The sequence below is a fragment of the Thermobia domestica genome, chromosome 2 (assembly GCF_964235325.1).
Source record: "Thermobia domestica chromosome 2, izTheDome1.hap1.1, whole genome shotgun sequence".
In the NCBI taxonomy this organism is placed as follows: Eukaryota; Metazoa; Arthropoda; class Insecta; order Zygentoma; family Lepismatidae; genus Thermobia; species Thermobia domestica.
This window is the reverse complement of record NC_137455.1, coordinates 13,853,680-13,876,521: the sequence shown is the minus strand read 5'-3', so window position 1 is coordinate 13,876,521 and position 22,842 is coordinate 13,853,680. Positions and strand designations below refer to the sequence as shown.

The 22,842-nt window shown below is 37.3% G+C and overlaps 1 protein-coding gene across 1 annotated transcript in view; it reads left to right on the top strand.

Annotated features, from left to right (window-relative positions):
* Nucleotides 1-22,842, top strand: part of LOC145670258 (NACHT and WD repeat domain-containing protein 2) — a 244,606-nt gene that overhangs the window by 159,743 nt on the left and 62,021 nt on the right. The window contains exons 6-13 of the mRNA XM_081738676.1: nucleotides 207-433; nucleotides 5,682-5,813; nucleotides 11,171-11,341; nucleotides 13,210-13,377; nucleotides 15,182-15,309; nucleotides 17,491-17,725; nucleotides 18,002-18,094; nucleotides 19,664-19,807. Of these exons, the coding sequence (XP_081594802.1) occupies nucleotides 207-433; nucleotides 5,682-5,813; nucleotides 11,171-11,341; nucleotides 13,210-13,377; nucleotides 15,182-15,309; nucleotides 17,491-17,725; nucleotides 18,002-18,094; nucleotides 19,664-19,807 (1,298 nt within the window). The remainder of the gene's footprint in view (nucleotides 1-206; nucleotides 434-5,681; nucleotides 5,814-11,170; nucleotides 11,342-13,209; nucleotides 13,378-15,181; nucleotides 15,310-17,490; nucleotides 17,726-18,001; nucleotides 18,095-19,663; nucleotides 19,808-22,842) is intronic.

Here is a 22,842-nt window from a genome sequence, read left to right as displayed (position 1 = left end):
AATGCTTAGACTAGTAGTTACACAGATAGTCACGAAACATATTTCTTATCTATTATGTTTATAAATTTGTAGAAATTACTTCTATCACAACAGTTATTTACTTTTAAAAATACTGAAAATTGAGCACACAAGTAATATTTTGATGATAAAAAAATTGTCTGATATTTTTAACCCATAAAAATATATATATATTTTATTTGTTTCAGGACAAATGGAAGTTTCATACATCATTCCAGTTCTTTTCCTGAGCAATTCTTTGGGTACCCCTCTTTTACCAAAAACAATAGAAAATCAGGATTTTGAGATGGCTTTAAGTAGTGCAGCTAATGCTGAGAACAAAGAACTTCTTCAAAAGTGGTATAAATTGGATAGTCATGCTCAACCGCCATGCTACAGGCTACAGCCAATTAGTTCTCACATACCCGGATTTAAAGTAAGTTTACATCATTTTTATTCTCTGTAGAATAGTCATAAAAGCCTAAGAGGAAGGTATAGTGTTGATTCATTTCTCACGTTGTAAAGAAGCCTCGCTCCTTTGCTTTACATATACATTTTTTCGTTTAGTTGGCTGGACATCCAATAAGAGATCTCAAATGTATAGTGTTATTTTGGGATGATATTTTGATAAAACTGATTATTAAAAAAGAAGTCTTTGTTGAAGATAATATGAGCTAAGATAGTTTTATTTCTTTCTGTTTTAATACAATAGTAAAACATAAAATGTAATGTATGGTAGAGGTTATTTCTTTTCTCTCGCCTTTTTTATTATGAAAGTTCTATACAAGCTCTTTGTACATTACGCTACAAATAAGTAATTTCCTCTCAGTAAGAGTGTTGTCTCTATGATGTTGGACCTCCTGCCTGTAGCAGCTCGGAGGCAGGTAATATCTATTGCCCAGGGCAGCGTGGAAATAGGAATGGAACCTCTTGCCAAGAGTAGCCCAGAGATAAAGTTAGGAAGTCTCTCCTACTCAGAGCAGCGCGAAGAAAAAGGTACGAACATTGAGCATTGAGCATGTCGTGGCTTGTGGGTCAGAAGTACCGGACCTGAGCTCTTGCCTTCCGTCTGGTGTGGGTACTTGTCAGTGATGATCAAGCGTGTCTGTTGTTGGAGTCTGCCACTGTTTTACTGAGGTCAGGAAAACAACAGAGGTTGAGGCGGCGCTGGTCTCGCTAAGTCTGTGACTGCAGGATTTTCATGTTGTCTGATTTGAGTTTAGAAGGTTGCTGAAAGTTTTCGTCGTATGTCCTTGAGGAGCGGAAGATTGAGGTTTTCGTGGATCTGTTCGATTCTTGTGTCCATCGAGTGTCCGGTTATTGCCCTTGCTGCCCCATTCTAGACGACTTGTAGCGGCCTGTGATGACGTTGTGCCACGTGTTCCCATGCTTCGTAGGCATCGAGCAGAAGTGGCTGTATGTATACCATATTTCTCCTCACCTCATGGGACAGTTATCTGGTGAGAAAGATTGGGAGCAGGGCACGGAATCTCCGGTTTGCTCTGTCTATGGTTTCTGTAAGGTGCTGCTCGAAGGAGAGTTTCCTCTCGAGGAGTACTCCCAGGTATCTGGCACTCTGCTGCAGCTGTAGTGGGGTTCCTTGGAGTGTCCAATTTTGTGTCCAGTTTTGTCAGTGTTGATTTTAATCTTCCAGTTCCGCATCCATGTCTTCAGGTGCGCAATGTGTCTCCTAAGAGCTATTTCCGCGAACCTGTTGTTCTTGTTGCTGGAAACAATGCAGTGTCGTCCGCAAACGTTGCTGTCATCGTTCTGATTGTGGTTGGCAAGTCTGCTGTATAAATGTTATACAGCAGTGGCGAAATGCATGACCCTTGCGGTACTCCTGCTCGTACTGGTCTGGGATCAGTGCTTGCCCCTGAGTGAGAAACTTGGAAGTTCCTGTTGGAGAGGTAGCTCTTCACTATTCGTGTGAGGTATCTTGGAATGTCAGCCGAGGTTCATCTTGTGCAGAAGTCCTTTATGCCACAGCCAGTCGAAATTTTTCCCACGTCCAGAATGTTGCGTAATGAAATATACATATATAATTCCATGTATCCGCCAATTCCCAGTTCTAGCTGTTTTACCCACTAGGAATATAAATAGCATTAAATTTCTTTACTGCAAAATAATTCCCGAAAATAAAACAACCAGTACTGACAATTAACGTCCACACATCGAGTGAGCGCGATAGTTACCATAGAAGGGTTGAATAGGTTCGTATCTGTTCCAAATCACTGTAAATCCCAATTTCAAATAACAACTAACAAACTTTATTTTGTAAAATTCAGTAACAAACAACATGTACGAAATATAATAACGAAAGTTCTCCCTAGAAGTAAATCAATTCTCAAATATAACATCCAATGTGAAAAGTAACACACATTAACCCTTTTTTTTTCAAGGATTTGTTTGACACTCGAATCTTTAGATATAAAATCCCCACTTTAAACGCAATAAAGCATTTCTTATCGAAACTTTAAATGATATAGGAGAATTCTCTACCCAATATGAATGACCAGGGTTAGCTGCTGAAACTTTAATTTATAGTTAAAAGCAAACACCCAAAAGGGTTTTATTCATATATTCCAACCAAGGCATTTAATGGTTACGTAAGTTGACCAAATTCAGTTTCTTTCCTTTATTTTCTTTTTTGTTTTTGTTTTTTTCTCAAACAAGACAATAAGGAAAGTGAAATGGAAGTTACTAATGCAAATATGACTAATTACCATACATACCAGAAACTATTTCATTCATTTTCTTTCCTTTCTTTTTTTTTCTGTCTCCAAACCTGTTTTCCTTCCTGAGCAATTTAGTGGTTAGATTTCTGCTTCAGTCTCCTTACAGCCAAAATCCCTGGTTCCTGTCTTCGTAACTTCAAATATCAACACCTCCATTTCACAATTCCCATTATCGTGTTTTCGAACTCCACTCTTGCAGTACCTAAGTGAAAATACGCCGTCCGCTGGTTAAGCAGCAAGCAGCTGGCTGCAGCTACAACTAGCGACACAAAGCGGAAAGCTCGCGCACTTCCACCACAGGCATTGCCATGGTCACCCAGTTACGAGTATCTCACGAAGCTATTGCTATTTTAAAACGGAGATTTTATTAATAAACATTTTACATATTTTTATTTTTCGACTAAACGCAACAAGAAACAAGCCTAGCGTATGTCCACCTTCGTTGAATTGGTGGGTGATCGTTTGAACAGCACGGATCAGCTGCTGTGTGGTACAGTGTTCAGCTCAAAATCCGAACTGGTGGTGTGGTGTGATATTTTGTTCTTCGACGCACTGTATAAGCTTCTTCTAGATGTTGGCTCCACAACCTGGCTGATGTGTGACTTATGGGGTGGTGGTTTTTGAGGTCCGTTCTGGTGCTTTTAGTCTTCGGAATCATGACCAGGCGTGCTTCTTTCTTGCTGGTTGGATAGTGCCCTGTTTGCAGTATGGCATTGGTGATACGATACAGGAGTACCATGACTTTTCACGGAGTGTGTTTGATTGCTACTGGTGGAATTCGGTCAGGACCTGCTGCTCGCTGTATGTTGAGCTTCCTAACATTCTTCTGGACTCACGAGGTGTCACAAGTTGGTCTGGTGGGCAGGGGGCAGGTAGATCTAGCTCCTGAATGCTTCTCTCCACCATTCCGACTGTGTGTTGGTCTGACTGTATGCTGTGCTCCTGGAAGACGTTTTACAGTGCGTTGCAAATAGGTCAGCCTGTTCCTGCGGGGTGTATACCAGTCCTTGGGGTCCTCGAAGTGACTGCGCTCGTGGCGGTCCCGATGGTTTGCTCAGAGAACGAAGGAGTTCCCAGAACTCTGGTGATGACGTTTGCATTTCCCGGATCTTCTGGCCTCACTTTTCCATCTGTCTCCTCTGAAGTATCTTCTTGACTCTGGTAGTAAGGTCGTTCCATAATGCTTTATATTGTGGGTTGCGAGTTGTTTGCCACCTCCGTCTGACCCTGCGCTTAATATGGATGAGGGCAGTGGTCCTCAAGTCACCAGGATCCGCTGGGATTATGGCCTTTCCCTTGTGATGGTAACCAGCGTAAGGGTAGATTTCATCGCAGCCATTAAGCTTAGGACCGCGGCTTCGATGTCCTTGGGAGATTGTACGGGGTATCTTGGGCCAACCATCTCTGCTAGTAGCCAGGTGTATTCCTGCCAGTTTGCTTCCTTGGTCGGTGGAATCCTGCTTGATGAGACGTGATGTCTTGTCGCCAGGGTGAGTACCACAGGTATGTGGTCAGATTGGAGATCGTGGATCACATCTGGTCCCTCTATAATGGCTGCGTTTGCTGTGAGCGTCATGTCGAAGACATCAGGGAGTCTCCTATCCCTAGGAAAGTGCGTTGGCTCCCTCAGTATAAGATCAATCTGCCTAAGGTGCCGGTGGAGAAGTCGGCTATTTTGGTTGGAGAGTCTTGAGTTCCAGGTCGGGTATTTGCAGTTCAAGTCCCCTCCCAAGAAAACTCATGGTCTAGTGTTGTCAGCAGCAGTTGCAGGTCTTGAGCATTGATCTGTCTGTCCAGTGGTCTGTACACTGACAGGATGTGTAAGGGGCCATCCAGGGAGTGGATAGTTATCCCTGATGCCTCGATGGATTGCAGCGCTAGTAGTTGAAGTGTGTGGTATGTGCTGCTTGATGACAACTGCAGTTCCGCCTTTTGGCTCGTCCCACTCGGTCGTTGCGGTATACAGCATAATACCGGATGCGAAGCAGATTTGGTGGTTTGAGGAATGTCTCTGATGAGCAGAGCGACGTCGATGTTTTCCCTCGTAAGGAAGTCAGTGATCTTTGCTCGCTGTTTTAGGATTCCTTTTACGTTGAAGCTGACAATTCGAATATCACCTTTTATCCTCATATTAGTCTGTGCCATCATCCAGGAGTGAGGCAACGACTTGGAGGAGGGTGGCCATCTTGGTAGTTGGATCAGTAACTTGGGCTATCTTGCAAAGTCCGGTTTTCAATCGATCGAGGAAGCAGCTGAGATTGAGTCCCGCTAGAAGTTCCTGGATTTCTCGCAGTGTGGTTACTAGTGAGACGATTTCTTCGTCGGTTTCTGATTGCTTGGCGTCTGAAAAGGTGTTACCTGCATCTGGTGTGGTGTCTGCTGGTGAATCTCTGTGTCTCGACATGCTCTTTTATAGCCGATTTTTGGGGCGGAGCCTGTGGAGAGATTCTATTGGTCCTTCGTGGCTCTTCGTGTCCTCCTTCGCGCATCTTCATAGGTGGCTTCTGCCGGTTGCTTGATAATCCTTGTGGAGAAGCACAGAATGCTGTTTACGAATACGAGGGGATATTGCAATATTTTAGGCCCGTTTCTCACTGAAATTTTTAACACGTTGTCTCTATTATATGACGAATTTACATTTACTTAAAGTTTTTATCATACAAGTAAATTTTAGCTAATAGAGATCATGGCCGTGCCGTGGGGGGGCGTACGGGGGCGAAAAATCGAGAGAAAAAGGAAAAAGATAGGAAAAATTACTTGGAATATATGTATGCAGGCGCCGTCGTATACTCTAGCCCCGGGCGCTGATTTTTCACGGCACGGCACTGATAGAGATACTAAATTCAAATTTCTAACCAGTACCATTCTATACAACAGTAGATACCTATATGTAATCATTTCAATACAAACTTTATGTTTATTTATTTATTTATTTGTTTATTTCAGCAAGACTCTGCAGAAGAGAAGGAGCAAGCCTTAAGTGAATGGAGATCCGAGATTGAAAGGATTTTAGCTGTTATGGTGAACGTGTTTCCACAGGAATTAAGGGACACATATCTAACAACGGTTGTAGAACAGGTACCATTAGATCACTAATCAGCCTCGTAATTTCTTAATTGAGTATATGGTATTCTTTCTTTTAAAGATATGCCCAAAAATGTCTGTCATATAACAAAACAAACAAAGGTTATTGTAAAGTAAAGAAATGTTCACCTTTGAAATATGTTTCGTTGACTTATTTGAGAACTTTAAGGAACAGGTACACGTTTTCCCTAGTTGAAATGAAATATTTCAAAGATAAGGATTTTACCTAGTTTTTTCTTTATGTTTATTTTTATGAACCTTATCTTATAGGAAAAAAAACTTTAATTAAAAGTAATAATATTTTTTTAATCTGATAAAGTTCATAAATTAATTTAAATTTGGCATAACAAGAGAATAATTTGTTCCCTTATAAATGCATTGCAGAAATATAGTTATGACTGGGCATATACGAGGGTGGATTGGATAGTTCGTGATCTGACCTACAAAATTAGAAAATATCTGGATAAGTTAAATTCAGTGATGTGCCGTAAACTATAATTTTTCGTCTACGCGATTGTCTACTGTAATCTATACGTAATCTACATTACACCTTTTCCCGTGTAGACTATATAGACAACCACTATCAAATGTAAGGAAGAATTTCGTTGCTCGTTTGTTCATATTTCCTCATTCAGTTGTTTCGCTTCGATGCAGCGAAAGATTAGGGAAACGACTAACATATAAAAAGTAGAGGGAATTATCTAATCTGTATTTTACTCTGCTCTGCACATACCACTTCCTTAGATTTTCCACTTCGAGCACTGCTTTTATAATGAAATTTACAAAACTAATTCTCACCTGTGGGCTTTCAGTCTTGGATCTGCTGTATTTGCCAATTTTTTCTTGCATATTTTAAAAAATGCATAATATTTTTTACTTTCCTTCATCAAGACGAAACTAAGTATTCGAAAGTTACTATTCGCTGGTCTAGGCATTTTATTTTGTACGCAATTTCGCAAGGTAACGACGAAAGAAAGCTCCTTTATTGTCCACAACGCCATATTAAATTAAGTGTTGTTGACATATTCTTCATAGTCTACGTTGTTTACATTGTCTACGCATAGTTGACACGTAAACGTAAACTATTGTTTTTTACGCGTAGACGCACATCTCTGGTTAAATTTTATTTTCCATGTAATTGTCCTCGACCGAGATACATTTACGCCACCTCTGCAGTAACGCTTTTGTACCACATCTAAAAGATAATTACTCGCGCCCTGTAAAATATCCCAGTACAGCACTCTTCACCCAAAGAAAATCGCTCACCTCCCAAATTTTTTTAAAGATTTCTAAACAAATGAAAGTCCGATGGGGGCAGATCAGGCAAACAGGGCAACAGCTCCAAACCCACAGGAATGAATTTCTGCCATGGATGCAAGAGACGTGTGCATTGTCCTGGTGAAACAACACCTTTCCTTGCAGCATTCCTGGCATTTTAATTTAGATTTCCTCACCAGAGACGGATTTAGGTTTAATGGGGCCCTAAGATATTGAAGGTAATGGGGCCCTTTAAGTATCAAGATGAACGTAGGCACCCTATATACAGAAATGAAGAAACTAGTGATATTTTAAGAAGCAGGATAGCAGAAGGGGGCCCATTTACTTAGATCATAAAAGTTTACACAACACGAAGTATAACACGAGTGGTTCGTGTTCTTGTTCGGGAAGGCCATTCTTACAACATGGTGGGGTTCGATTCCCGCTTGTCCCCTTTTGGGAAGACATTCTTATGACCTTCTGAGTTTGAATCTTGTTCGGTACGCCTTACTAATGGTGGTTTTAGTGGTTAGAATTCGTATGAGGAACTGCACCAGATTGCAACTTGAGATGAGTCCGAACCAAACTGGAATATGCGCGTACCCACCTTCAGTGACACGCCTGCTTTGCATACACTCAAGTTCTATGATATTAACTACTGAATTTTTACCGTTTTGGTAGTGATCGATGCGAGAAACATGAATTACAACTGAAAACAAGAAATATACACGAAAATGGTTTTACTCAAGCACAAAATATTACACATTTTATATACATACTTACTTCAGCATTTTATTAATGTGATTATTATCGATACCTAGTTTTGTATTTTAGATTTTTCTTTTCATCATTTTAATATAATGAATCTAAGCCCATGTATTTGCTAATAAAAGAATAAAAAAAATAAAAAAAAGGAATTTTAAAATTTTAACTCAAAAATATATGATACTAGCAGCGTTCACCCCGCTTCGCTGGGGTCACCCCGGAACGCAATAAACTTTGTTACTTAGATAATTTTTACTTTTTCGCTTTCAAGTGATATGATAAAAGCCATAGAAGATTGGAGTAAATGTTAACATTATATCGCCTGTCATTTATGTTAACCCGCCGAGTGACACGGTCATGTGGGTTGCATATAAATACGGTTAGATTTAGCTATGATGAGCTAACAAAGGATTTGTACGTTATGGACACTTGAATGGTCAATTATCTCAAGACACTGGTAATTGAAAATTAAAGTGATATGATAAAAACCATCTAGGGTCCAAATCTTAATAACCCCCCAAAAATGAAAGAAATTGGTTCAGCCGTATTAGCGTGATGAGCTAACAAAGGATTTGTACGTTCTCTTTTATATATATAGATGACGACGAAGCCGGCTTATTGCATGATTAGAGAAATGATTATTTTTCACACGTTACTCACTGAGCACTAATTCACACAACACTGATTTTCGTGATTTCATAAGGAAGAAGGGGGGTTTAGTGGACTCTTTTGGAGGGCAATCCCTTTTTATATTCTTTTCCCCATTTTTGAATAGTTTTCCGACTTCCTGGAATAACTTCAATTTCCATTGTCCGGCTGGGTAGTCGACCGTAAAGTTACTTGTGGTGCCACTGATCAATAATTAAAGAAGTAAATTTATACTTTGTCTTACTTACGTTACTTTATTGCTAATATAAGTAAAATTCAATAATTGATTTGGCATTTGTTCTTGAATAGCAACGTTTGCAAGGAACTGAAACAATGTGCTTTTACTTAGTTTCAGAGAAGTTAAGTAGTTTTTAATACATTTTGTGGAAATTCACTATAACTTACGTAAATAACAAAATAACGTAACTTTTGCAATTCACTATTACTTATGTTAGCACAATTATACAAATGATCACCAAATTAACATTGGATTTCGGTGGTAAGTTGTGTACATCTTTTCATTTCGATGCCGTCCATTAGCACAATAGTTCTCGCGGCTTCTCTATCTAGCGTCGGTATACTTGCGCTTACGATGACAGAGAGAAATTTTAATAATATCTATACAAAATGTTCTATACAAAGAATATGTATATCAAAAAGTGCTATAAGGATTCACCATTAGGGCAATATATTCAAAGTATTGGAAATAGTAAAAATGTTTCTCGATTACATCAGGTTTTAAGAAACTATTTTGTTATAAAGTCATGACCACATAACATCCCTTTGTCCGATGCACAAGAAGTTCAAGTCACCATTCACAGTACTGCCAACTCCTTGAAAAAGATAAAACTAACAAAGTCTGCGTCGACGTATAATCCATGGAGCCTTATTCCACTTCAGCCAAGAGAAACTGGGAAAATTAAAATGGAATAGGAGTGGGGGAGGACACACGCTCACAGAAGCACTGTTGCTATATGTAGATTTTATTTTATTTACTATTTTTCGTATATATGGAAATTTACATCCAGTTGTTTCCTTTAATTTTTGGAGCCTCCAAGAGAGTGAGGCCCTAAGCTATCCGGCACTGTTCCTCACACAAACGTCGCAGAAGGTTGCAGTAATATTCAGAATTGACAGTCATTCCCTTTTCCAAGAAATCAATCAGGATAATGCCCCTAGTATCCCCCAAAATTGATGCCATAACCTTGTTTGGCGATAAAACTTGTTTGACTTTCTTTGGTTTGGTACAGGAGATCCAGGTCGTTTTCATTGCTTCGATTATTGTTTGATTCTGGTGTATAATGATGTACCCATGTTTCCTCCATCGTCACAAATACACATATAAACTCCTCCGGATCACTTTGAAACAGCTCCAAATAATCGCGGGATAGGACGATTGCGTTTGTATTCAATTGAAAGCAACTTGAGTACCCATCTTGCGAACACCTTAAAAAACGCTAATTCGTTTAAGACTAAGTTTTGTGCTCGCTCATAGGAAATACCCATAGTCTCAGCTATCTCTGGGATTTTGATTCTGCGGTCATTCAAATTCAGATCACAAATTTTATTGACATTTTCTGTAATGGTCGACGTTGAAGGCCTGTCACTACGGGGATCATCTTCAATGTTGTTTCTGCCACGCTTAAATTCAGTTACCCACTTTTTTTAAAACCATGGAATACGAGGGCGCAGAGTTTCCTAGTGTTTCTACTATGTCCATATGAACTTCCTGTGGTGTTAAACCCTTTTTATGCAGTTACTTAATGACAGCTCGATGCTCGATTTTCTTCATGTCACAAAAATGTCTGTCACTTCTGCTGACTTAGCGCCTTATAAACTCCTCACCTGAAACAATAGAGAAATGAAATTTTACATAATGACTACCAACGGATATAGCTACGCAGATAATGTATACAAACATAAAATAATTGCTTACTTCCTAGTCAGGCCACAAACTTTCCAATCCATCATCGTATATGCACTTTTTATTATCAATGGTTCATGAACTAATAAACATATTTGAGCATAAATTAAAAATGGTATATTGTAATTATGCCAGTAATTAAGAACGGAACTATTTAAGTATTGACTGGTCTTCTAAAAATTAAAACTAATGGAATTTTCTTGAACTCAGAGAAAACTATAATGATAAGATGATTCATACAGGATGTATTAAGCAGGCCCGTATCCAGGGGGTCTAGGGGGGCCAGGCCCCCCTAAATTTTTACTGGCCCCCTCTAAAATTTTCACGGTAGGTTTGCAAATGAACTATAATATGGGATGAACTAAGGCCCCCCCCCCCTAACTTCCACCGGGCCCCCTACATTTTCGGGCTGGCTACGGGCCTGGTATTAAGAAGATGGTTTCTTTGACAAGGTACGAACTTTTGGTGCCGATTATACAATAATGCATTTTCGTGAACTTTTCTTTAATGCCTCATGAGAACTGAAGTTAAAAGATAGCACATAAATCTTAAGGGGCGAGTCAAAAAATAAAATTACAGATAGTTTATATCTAACGGATATTCCCTTATGCTTATTTCTGTCTCATGCTGTCTTTCTGTATAACATATTAGTAGGACGATGAAATATCACATATATTATTAGATAAACTTACTTGATTGTCTATCTATTATGTCCTACCTAGGTAATCTAAACCTCAATACTTTTCACATATTTCAGGAAGTACATAACACTGTATTTATGAGTCAGGAACTCGCACGCAGATGTATTTGGCTTTATCGTGTGTTTACCCACGTCCAGTCACCAGATCCGGCAGAATTAGGCTCCGTTTCCTCTCCAGGAGACATCGAGCTGAGGAGACGATTAGAAACACTTCAAAACGATCTTAGAGTAAGTTCTTTAAGGTTAACTTTATACATTAATATATAAAGTACCGGTAAGTATATATATACGAGGTGTGTTCAAAAACATCGAAGCCTATTTTTTCCCGCCCGCAGAAAGCGTTAGTCAGCCAACGAGTGAAGACGTTTAATGAGTGGTCGTCGTATTTCACTTTTTGTAAAATGACAGACAAAACTTGAGCAGCGATATTGCATCAAATTTTGCCAAAAGTTTGGAGATATCCAAGCGGAAACTATTTAATAATCGGATCGATACATTCAATTTTGAACGAGAATTTAGGCATGAGGAGAGTACAGGCTTTCATTGCCAAATACAACATTCTTATGTGTCGTCATGGTCCCTACTCACCCAACATAACTCTGTATAACTTTTGGTTATTTCCCAAGCTGATAATGCCACTAAAAGGGGCCTGATTTGAGTCAAGAGAAGACATCATGCGGAATGCGACGGCACGGTGTTCACCATTCCAAAAACTATGTTTCAGAAGTGTTTCCAACAATGACGGAAGCGCTGGGAAAAGTGTGTGCGTTACCAAGGAGGCTATTTTGAAAGGGATTACCGAAGGTTGGATACTTTTTGAATACTTCTCGTATACATAATTGTGCATTTCCTGTATGATACTTCGGAAAGTTGTATTTTTTTATATATATTTCACAAACACGTTCTTTGCATTATCTAGCTGGCGTATTTCTTTGGATTACTTGTGGAATCGCTATATGAATATGTTATTCGTTTTGTGTACAGAAAAAAGGAATACTTCCGCACTTGAAGTCTAAATTAAGTACACATAATCCCTTCTGTACATAGAAGACTTTACTATGAACACATGGTTCATGCTTATTAGATTTTTTTTTGCCATCTATGAACATTCTTCTTTTCTCTGACGATTGTGAGCTTTTCCAACGGTTTCAACAAACTCTTGCTAAACTTAGTAAGTGTTGTACAACCTGGAATGTAACCAGGGACGTACGCAGGGGGTGGGTTCTGGGGGTCCGGATCCCCGAAATTTGGACTTTTGTGTAAATTAGGCCTAATTTTAGGGGCAAGTTTAGGAATTTTAATATAAGATACCCTCATATTCAGTTTGGATCCGCCCGGAAATAAGTTGTGCGTACGCTACTGAATGTAACACCAAATTCTCAAAAATATTCTACTCTTAATATTACTACATGTATACTTAAAATTTATTACAGGTATTGAATTAATAACAATCCTGTTGAAAGTTGCTATCCAAAAAGATCACGTAGTGTTATTTGACGAGAAATTCACTTTCTCTGATTACATCACTGCTACTGTCAAAAGTGCTATGAGAATGCTTGTTATCTGCTACAGGTTTATTGGAATTTGTGATACTGAAACCTCTCACACCTAAAATTGAATATTGCTCACTAATATGAAATATGATTTATTCTTCTTATTCGTCCCATCTTGATTCTGTTCTTAACTTTTTTCTTCCCATTATTAGACAAAGAGTTCCTTTAGTACATATACTTAATAGAACTCACAAGAAAAGGACATGAATGTGTCATCCGGACATCCGAATGAAACCTAGTCCAATCCATAAACATGACTAAGATATGTTCATGCACAAAAAATTAGGTGCCATGGACAACGGAGTAAGTCCCTGGGGCCCATTAACCATGTTAGTATAAAGAAAAATCGTAGACTCGTTTTTGTATCCATCTTAGCCCTTTTTAAAAATCATTTCCGAAGGATTGTTGGTGTTGTTTCCGAAGATCTTGTGTATACACTTGCAAAATGTTTGATTTTTATCAATTTCTACATTAGTATGATAAGAGTAATATCTTTGTAAAAGAAAATCCAGATAGTTATATTTTTCTTTAATTCTTTTTCAGAATCAGTTGTCCGAGAAGCATATTTTGCGAATGCTTGTGAAGTGGCACGAAGGAAAGCTCTATCCAGAAAGACCTGATCATGCTCGTTATGTGGAAGACGTTGTCGCTAATTTAAGTAAACACCTTCGAACTATCATAGATGATATCATAGAGGAAGACGAAGCTAAGGTAGGTCAGAAAATATGTGAATCTAAGATATTAGCTAGAGTTCTCGGTTATATTTTAACTCATGACAGCCTTCGTCTGAGGCGTTTATTAATGCTAGTAACAGTATGTTGACAGCAGCTTTAACGCTGTTTTTCTTATCTAGTTTCGCCTTATTTGTGTTGTTAAAAGTGATATTTCATAATTGCAGGCAGGAGCTCCGGGTTTTGAAAATCAGTGAGAGTGCTCTACAATAATTCACAGTGGACAACCGGGATTCTGAAGGTACTCACAGGATTAGTGGAAGATCCGGAGACCTTCTGGAAAATTTAAAAGAATTAACTTTCCTGAAAATCCAGTTTGAATGAGAATCGTGTTTTTTCTTTTCTCCGCATTGGAAAACATTCTTGAATAAAAGTACGACGATGTAACCAGAGAGCCTTTAGGGTTCAAACCCATTATCTTAAAACTCGTCACGCAATTCTGAACGATAACATTACGACGGTACTATACACCAATCTGGTATCTCAAAAAAACACTTTCAACTTTCGTTGACTTTCAACTAATCTCCAACTATTTCAAATTTTTCTTTCTTCTGTAAAGTAGTGTTTTGTTTTTAAGATACGAAGTAGCTGTAGAGTACCGTCGATAGGATTTGCAGATTTTAGAAAGAAAGATAGTAAAAGAAGGTAGTTAAATTAAAAAAAAAAAAAAAAAAAAAAGATCAAGCTCATATTTTTGTATAATGATAATGTATACAATACCGCGAATTGAAATGAAATGCTTATCTCTAGTTTAAAAATTAAAGACCTTTAACTTCATGAAAAAATCAAATCCTACTGTCATTTAAGAAATACGGTGAAATATTAAAAATTTATCCCTTTTTTCTTTTTCTTTTTGTCTTTTGTGCTCAGCATCCATATAAAATTTATTAGGGATGCTCGAATACGAAGTATCCCCGATATCAGGTCTCCTGATTGTGAAGCACGTACTTATCAACCAGACGGCGCAAGTTGGATCACGGTGAGATCAGGACTTATTTCCCGTTCTACTGCCCTTCAGCCTCTATAAAACGGATACCTAGGTTGAAACTTAAAGGTAAAGACACCTAGAGTATGGTGCTGATGATGTCACCTCCAGCACGTCCCGAAGTCAAGAAAATTTGGAACCATACCTCTATATCATCCTAAGCAATTTCGACGTGTCCAGAATGTTGAATACCTTACATCACAAGTAGCATGTGTTTAAATGAATACATCTGTCACCGTTACAAACAGACGAACATAGTAGATATAATCTGCTAGTTAACAGTTAGTTACTTAACATAAATAAATAATTTCTTCCAGATATCACAATTTTGATATTTACGGATATACATTTTTTATTTCGTGTTTCTAAAAGTAGAAGTATACTGTGGTGCAAGGAAAGAAGACCAAAAGATATAAATAGGTGTAGTTCAATGGAATTTGAAGTCTGCAGAGATGAACTGAGGATGTCTGTAGCAGTTGTGCGAACGAAATATTTTTAGTTATAATTAAAACTAAGCATTACGGTAAATAAAATAAAAAACATTATTGATTTCATAAAGGAGTGTAAATATACATACTTTAATTATTATAGAGACAAAATGTTTGAGAAAAGTTTGTATCTCAATATCATATATAGAAACTTCTAGAAAGTCCGTGCAACTGAATTAAGAGAATTCAGAGCCACTTAATGCTCAGTAGTAAATACTTTAAAAAGTATTTCTTAAACGTTAAGTTCGGTAATTACTTAAAAGCACTGAAGTGAATTTGAAGTAAGCATCTTGGTTTATATTATTTTGCAGGTTGTTTTAAAGTCAAGTTACGGCATTCCAAGTCATTTATTCCAAGAGCTAATGCAACAAACTGCATACTGCCAGTCTGCTGCACAGTGTAGTGTGAATCGAGAGAAGGTGCTTCAAGAAATGAAAAAGTAAGTGGCAAAATACGTTTGGATTTTATTATTATTGTTAACGTTTTAGAATCGCTTATAGCCTTCCTTTTATTTCCTCTTCCAAATCCAAGATTTTAAGAAAGAAAATAAACGCAGCGAACAAATAACCAAAGTAGACTTTTGAAAAACAACTATTGAGCATTACATAACTTCTTGAATTGTAGTGAGAATACACTCACTAGCATGAATGAAATTGGACGCATCATTTGTTTTTCTCAGGTGTATACCATGGATGAAATTAGTTGTTTCATTTTCTTTTCTCTGATGTATACCATGGATGAATTTTGTCACATCATTTGTTTTTCTGTAGTATACTTTGGATGAACTTAGTACTTTCATTTGTTTTCCTCTGGCATAGCTATACCTTGGATAAACTTAACAGTATCATTTATCTTTCTTTGCCGTATACCATGGATGAACTTAGTTCTTTAATTTGTTTTTCTCTGGCATATACCTTGAATAAACTTAGCAGTATCATTTATTTATTTTTTTGCCGTATACCAAGAATGAACTTAGTCCTTTCATTTGTTTTTCTCTGGCATATACCTTGGATAAACTTAGCAGTATAATTTGTTTGCCGTATACCATGGATGAACTTAGTCCTTTCATTTGTTTTTCTCTGGCATATACCTTGGATAAACTTAGCAGTATCATTTGTTTGCCGTATACCATGGATGAACTTAGTTCTTTCATTTGTTTTTCTCTGGCATATACCTTGGATAAACTTAGCAGTATCATTTGTTTGCCGTATACCATGGATGAACTTAGTCCTTTCATTTGTTTTTCTCTGGCATATGCCTTGGATGAACTTAGCAGTATCATTAATTTTTCTATTCCGTATACCATGGATGAACTTACTCGTATCATTTGATTTTCTCTGGCATATACGTTGGATGAACTAAGTCGTTCCATTTTTCGCCTCTGACATACTATAAACCATCTTAATGCTAATTTATCTTAGTTTTGTGTACCATAGAAGACCTTAGTAATTTATTTTGGCTTGGTGTAGAAGAAACATGGAAGAAAACTAAAGATGAGGATGTAGCCCGAATTTAATTTCCATATGTTTATGACATTTTAACGGAGCGCAACATTTGCGAAATGGAGTTGCTAACAACAGCAGCGTTACTAATAATAGGGAGAACTATCTGCTCTAGCGTAAGTTGTTCAACTTAGACTTCCCGTTCGCTTAACCCTTAGAACTTCCCACTATGTTTCAAAGTTCTTAGAAACCCACAGAAATTTAAATTAAAATATAGTTTAATATAAGTCGACTTCAACAGTGGAAGTATATACTTAAGTAAAGCAATATTTTAGAAGAAATATTTCCATTCTATTTCTTCCTAGCAACTTCACTGCTTAAAAGAGCTAGAATTCTAATAAATTTCTATTACTTTGATGGTATTATAAGTAAGGTCTTTTAGTAAAAGTAATCTGTAATAATAGACGAGTAAAGATGTTTACCTAAATGTTACCTGTAAAATGTGCAGCAGAATTTCTAATAAGCAATACTAGAAGTTTATACTATTCGAAACACAAAATTCAGTAAAAGTAATTTTAAATTTATTTCTAAAATTCCACATTAAAACATGGGAAAAAAATGGAAGTGAACCAAGGTCTAAATTTCAGAGTACCATTTCAGTATTCGCCTGTTGAGACTGAGGAATTAATCATGGGGAAATCTGAGACCTAGTTGGGACGGCTGACAACGGAATCCGACATAGGAACTGCCGATTTTCATTTATTTCATTTGTTCGTTATATATAAACGTTACAATATTATCCAAAAATTCTATTAAATTATTCGGAGATTTCGTTTTAAAAAGGAACTGCATTTGTTTTCCGAAAGAAAAAAGCGTTCCATTCCTCGTTTCATTCTTTAAAATAGCATTTAAAAAAAAAATGCCGTGAAAGAGGAGGAATTCATTTTACCATTCTTTCCACGGGGGTTCAACTTTCCGTTTTTTCTTTTCTTTGTGTTTATTTTAAATAAACTTTTTCAGACCAATACATTTAACAATAAATATACAGAAATGTACTGGGTTCACGTACAAAAGAAAACGTAATTGTTCATTTACATTCGATACTTCTTGCTTTTATGTCATTTACTTCATAAAAGCCCGGTGATTCACTTACTAATTGTCTTTTAATATATTTTCAGCTATGTATTGGGAGATAACCGTCAACCCTTGGTAATCCATGGTCCCAGAGGATGTGGAAAGAGCACTGTAATGGCGAGAGCTGCTCAGTGCTGTCAATCATGGAATCCTGAATGTTTCCTAATTTTAAGATTTGTAGGAATTACAGCTGAAAGCGGTACAATGGAGCAACTTCTTAGAAGCATAGCATCACACTGTTCTATATTAACAACAGGACAAATGTGCTGGACTACACATGTAAGTAGTTTTCTTTTATAGTTTTGTTAGTTGTATTTCTTATAAACCCAGGGACGTATTTAAACATGATTCAACATGTGTCAAGGTCCTGGGCTGCAAATTTTCTCGGATCAGCTTTTTCCCGTAGTCCAGCTCTGGAAATTATAGACATTTGGCGGCAAAAGCGTTAAATAGACCCTGAATTAACCTATAGCTACTGTATTTTACTATGATGGTTTATGTAACCTTGGTTTTGTAGTTATTCATACTTTGATTGCCTTTATTTTCTGCTTCCAGAGTGTTGAAAGCTATACAACTATGATCCCTCAACTCCTCGCTGCATCTGGTCTACAAAGAACGCTTGTTATAATAATAGATGGAATTGATCAGGTAACTTTTATTTATTAGCAATAAATTAACATATTCCTCATTCTAATTTAAAATTTTAAAATAAAAATAGTACTTTTTTTTTTTTTTTTTTTTTTTGTATTCCAAAGAGCTTAAATTATTCCCAATATTTCTGATTTTTAAATAACTATCCATTTTCAAGGATCACAGACTTAAAAAAACATATTCTGCAGTAACTTCTTCACATGTTTGTAACTTTAATATCAGTCGATATTTTAGTTTGAATCCTCCAGCAAACGGAAATCATTGGTAGATTTCATGTTTTTGGATATTTTAAATGTGAGAATTTTTATTTACAACTTGGAATTGTTACAACAATTAGACAATTTTCGTATATAGACAGATTATGTAGTCGTTGAAGTGTTAATTTATAGACCATCTACTGCTCAACCGTCAACATTGTAACATACTAATAGAGGAAAATAAACATAATAAACTTGTTTGAAATAAAATGCTATCAATATAATTTCATAGACTAGGAAAGTTTTTTTTTTGTCTGAGCTACAGTTATTATAATTGTCATCATTATGAGTACCATCGTAAGTATTCTGCTATCAATTGTGAGCAGGAGACTATTCAGCCTTTCTGCTCTCATTTTTTCCAGGATACTTTGCGGTTGGTGACGTCACGTGGAGGGTATCGCCAAGGATGTTATAAAATAGAGAATTTGTCCGTGCCACAAAATCCTGAAGCCATACGTCACAGCCATTACGTATCCTATGATTGGTGATTTTCTTAGCTGTGAAAGATTATTCCGAGTAATTTCTTCTCACACGTATTTGTACACACATACATACAGCATGTAACCAATATATAATATAATCTGAAGCAATGACTTCAATAAAAATAAACGACAGACACACTACATGTCTACATATGAAGATAGCAATGTTATGAGTCAACGTATATGGCACAAATGAGAGTAGCCAATCAGACGTGCCAATGCTCGGTTGTTTTTGGCTTCACTCAGTGAATAGGATGAAATATCTATAGGCAGATCCTTTATTTTATAATATCTTTGGGTATCGCGAGGTACTGTTCAAGAAAAGAACTGAAATACTGCATACGCAATTACGTTAGTTGGTATACTGTTTCAAGATGGGCAAAAGTTCCTCCACATGACGTCACGGACAGGGAGCCAATCAGGACCTAAACGCGAACTGGGGCTACCTGTTATTTTTATATCCCTTGAATTGTTAGCACTTGAGAAGACTCGGTGTATATCCATCAATTGAAACTCTCTTTATTCTATTAGATCCCAATAAGAGAATTTCCTCTTAAATAATGCCCTATTAAAAGTATTAAGGAAAAACATGTGTCCATACTGAAAATTTTAAGTCGTATTAAATTTGGAAATTATATGTCAATTTTGATTGGCGGGTAGAGTTGTAGAGTTTTCTATCTCATTTGATAGTTTTAATGATAAACAAATATGAACCAACCGTTCCATATCGGAAATTTTCTAAAATTTTCAGTGTGGATAAATGTTAAATATAATTTGAAAGAATTACGTGTTACTAGAAATGAGTTTAGATTAATTCCATTCTGCAGGTGAAGTCTTATGGCTCACAGACATGTGAATGGTTGCCTGTTGAACTTCCAGAGAATGTCAAGTTGATTCTTTCAGTAGCAGATGACAGTGATATTTTCCAAGAATTAAAAAATAAAATTACTAACAAATCATCCTTGGTAGAGGTGAGTAAAATTTCACTATTGTTAGTATAAATTTTGATCCCTATTATCATCCATGCTAGGATTAGTTTAAGATTCTGAGGCCTTCTATACACTATTAGATAAATCCTAGGAGATATCTTACGGTTTTTCCTAGAGTCAAAATCTCAACGTGTATAACATCAGATCGCATGTCATTTCGTTAAAGAAAATTCGTAAGATTTTGATTTAAGCGACATCAGGTGAGAGAAAATGAAAACAAATTTGTTTTCTTCCCGTCAGCAAAGATGCTATTTGTGCACTTTTTATTAGTGCATACGAGGAGCATACATTTTTATATAATACAAAGTCAACTCTCTACCACAAGAGACATGCAAGGCAGAAGGCACTGGAAAACATTGCTGGCCAAGTATGCGTTGTGAGATCTGGCACCTCTTCGTAGGATGTGAAACAGGATAAATCTTCACGTGTATTTCACAAAAGGCTAGGATTTCACATGTATTTCACAAAAGGGTAGGATTTCCTACGAGATATGTCATAACATTTGTCCTACGATAAATCCTAAGATATTCCCTAGGATTTATCTCATAGTGCATAGTATACCTAAGTGTTATATAAGAGTAATGAGATGGGGATTATGTTAAAAAAAAATCACGTATATACGTTGATGCTTGTCAGAGTAAGTACTGGCGTTGCGTGTTACTTGCCACGGTGTTACTTGCCACTATTGGAATTTCGTGTTACTTGCCACGGTTACCTTATCGCATATTTATCTATCTATGACAGCGTGCCCGTTGCCACGCATCTGCATCTAGATTTCACCTTGAGGGGGTGGAAGTAATTTACCTGTGTTGTTTTTTCTTGGCTGGAAAACTCATTCTAGTTTCTTATAACAGCGGAACACACTTCCTTCCACAATTTCTTCTTTATATATATTTGTTCTTTAATGCTGGGAGTTTCTCTATTTCCTCAATTAATTTTGCATATTTTTTATCACTAATTAAAGACATGCTAGTCACTAATCAAAAAATGTATTAGTTTCAATTGCGAACACTTCTTTTCACGCGCTACACACGGAACGAACTGTTACGTGAAAAAAACTTGTAGAAAATATTTATTTTTTACCTTTCTACTTGGAGGTACCTCGGCAACTTTTCTGTCGCCGTCGCCTCAGTGAGCGGACTCCCATAAGACTCAATGCATTTTTAGATGTTGCGCAACTGTTCCGTCGCCGAGCTGTTGCCCTGCTGTCGCTCTGCTTGGCGACACCTCGGCAACTTTTCTGTCGCCGTCACCTCAGTGAGCGGACTCCCATAAGACTCAATGCATTTAGCCAGAGCAACAAGATAGTTGCCCGACAAAATGTTGCCAGTGAGCGGTAGGCCTAAGGCAACAGCTTGGCGACGGAACAGTTGGGCAACATCTAAAAATGCATTGAGTCTTATGGGAGTCCGCTCACTGCGGCGACGGCGACAGAAACGTTGCCGAGGTGCGGTACGTCCAAGCAGAGAGAGATAAAAAAAATAGATGTTTTCTACAAATTTTTTCACATAACAGTTCGCTCCGTGTGTAGAATATGAAAAAAGTGTTCGCAATGGAAGCTAATACATGTATGTCTTTAATTAGTGATAAAGACAATGAAAAATTGATGAAATAGAGAAACACCCAGCGTTATATATTTAAAAAAGTTAGCAAGAATATTCAGATATAAATTCAAAGAAGAAATTGCAGGAGGAAGTGTGTTTCGCTATTGTAAGAAACTGGAATGAACTTCCCACCAAAAAAACAGGTATTTACACAGGAGTCTATTACATTTTGAAATGAAAATGAAATGAAACCTTGGAGTTTTGTTGCACGGTTATGCCGGGTAGGCTAAAGGAGACGGCGATGGTGAGAATGAATGAAATGGCAAGGTGAAGAAAACGGGAGGAAATGGGAAAACCCATCCACATGGTTTTTGTCCACCACAAACCCCATTTAGCGCGAGCTGTGTTCGAACCAGGGACCCTATGCACCAGAAGTGAACGCTTTACCACCGAAATCTGTTAGATTTTGAATCCGATACCACAGTACAACTAAATGGACCAATGTCACTAGGTGTCTAATTATTATTAACGCTTATATTACAGGCAAATCATTCTAATACACACATAGTACATGCTTACCTTAATGTCACTATTAGCCTTTCTTCAGGTGGTACAGCTAGTCTGAAGTTTGTGTTTATCTTTGTTAAAGGTGCTGAAGGAAGACGCTAAATTTAGTTCCCATGCCTTTATGAGACAGCAAGTGCAAGGTACCGGTATACCGTAAAAGAGAAGGAAAGTATCTTCTATAAAGCTTGACGAGAGAATACAACAAATTCTCGAGAATCTGAGAAGAGGCTATGATTAAAAAAAAAAAAAAAAAAAATGTATCAGAAGTTTGAGTTACGTACAAAAGTTGGAATAGTTGATTAAGAAGCAAAGGGACATGCTGTTGGATTTTGCAAATAATCACAATCATTATGACGTGCGACGCGCAAATGACAAGGTTCGTATTGGAACCACCTAGAAGTATGGATCGAATGTGATGTAAAGATAAATCATTGCGTTTCTTCCATGCTTTCAGACGGCAAAATGAGCGCTCGAATTACTGAAGAATTTCAATTGTTTGTGTAGATTTGCAAGAATACTCCTTTGCAAGCTTTGAAAATTGCTTGGGATATTACTCTCACCCCCTCTAGGTCAAATCTAGATGCAGATGCGTGGCAACGGGCACGCTGTCATAGACAGATAAATATGCGATAAGGTAATCGTGGCAAGTAACACGAAATTCCAATAGTGGCAAGTAACACCGTGGCAAGTAACACGCAAACAGTACTGGTGTATTATCTTTAGTACCTAGTCTAGCCATAAATTCTGTCAAAGTTTTTATAAACATGACTAGACTATAAAAACACATAGAGTGAAAACTGAACGACTGGACTGAGACTCGAACATGGGATCTTCGGCATACTGTGATGATGCTTATGCCGAAGGTCCCGGGTTCGAGTCCTGAGCCAGTTATTCACTTTTCACTCT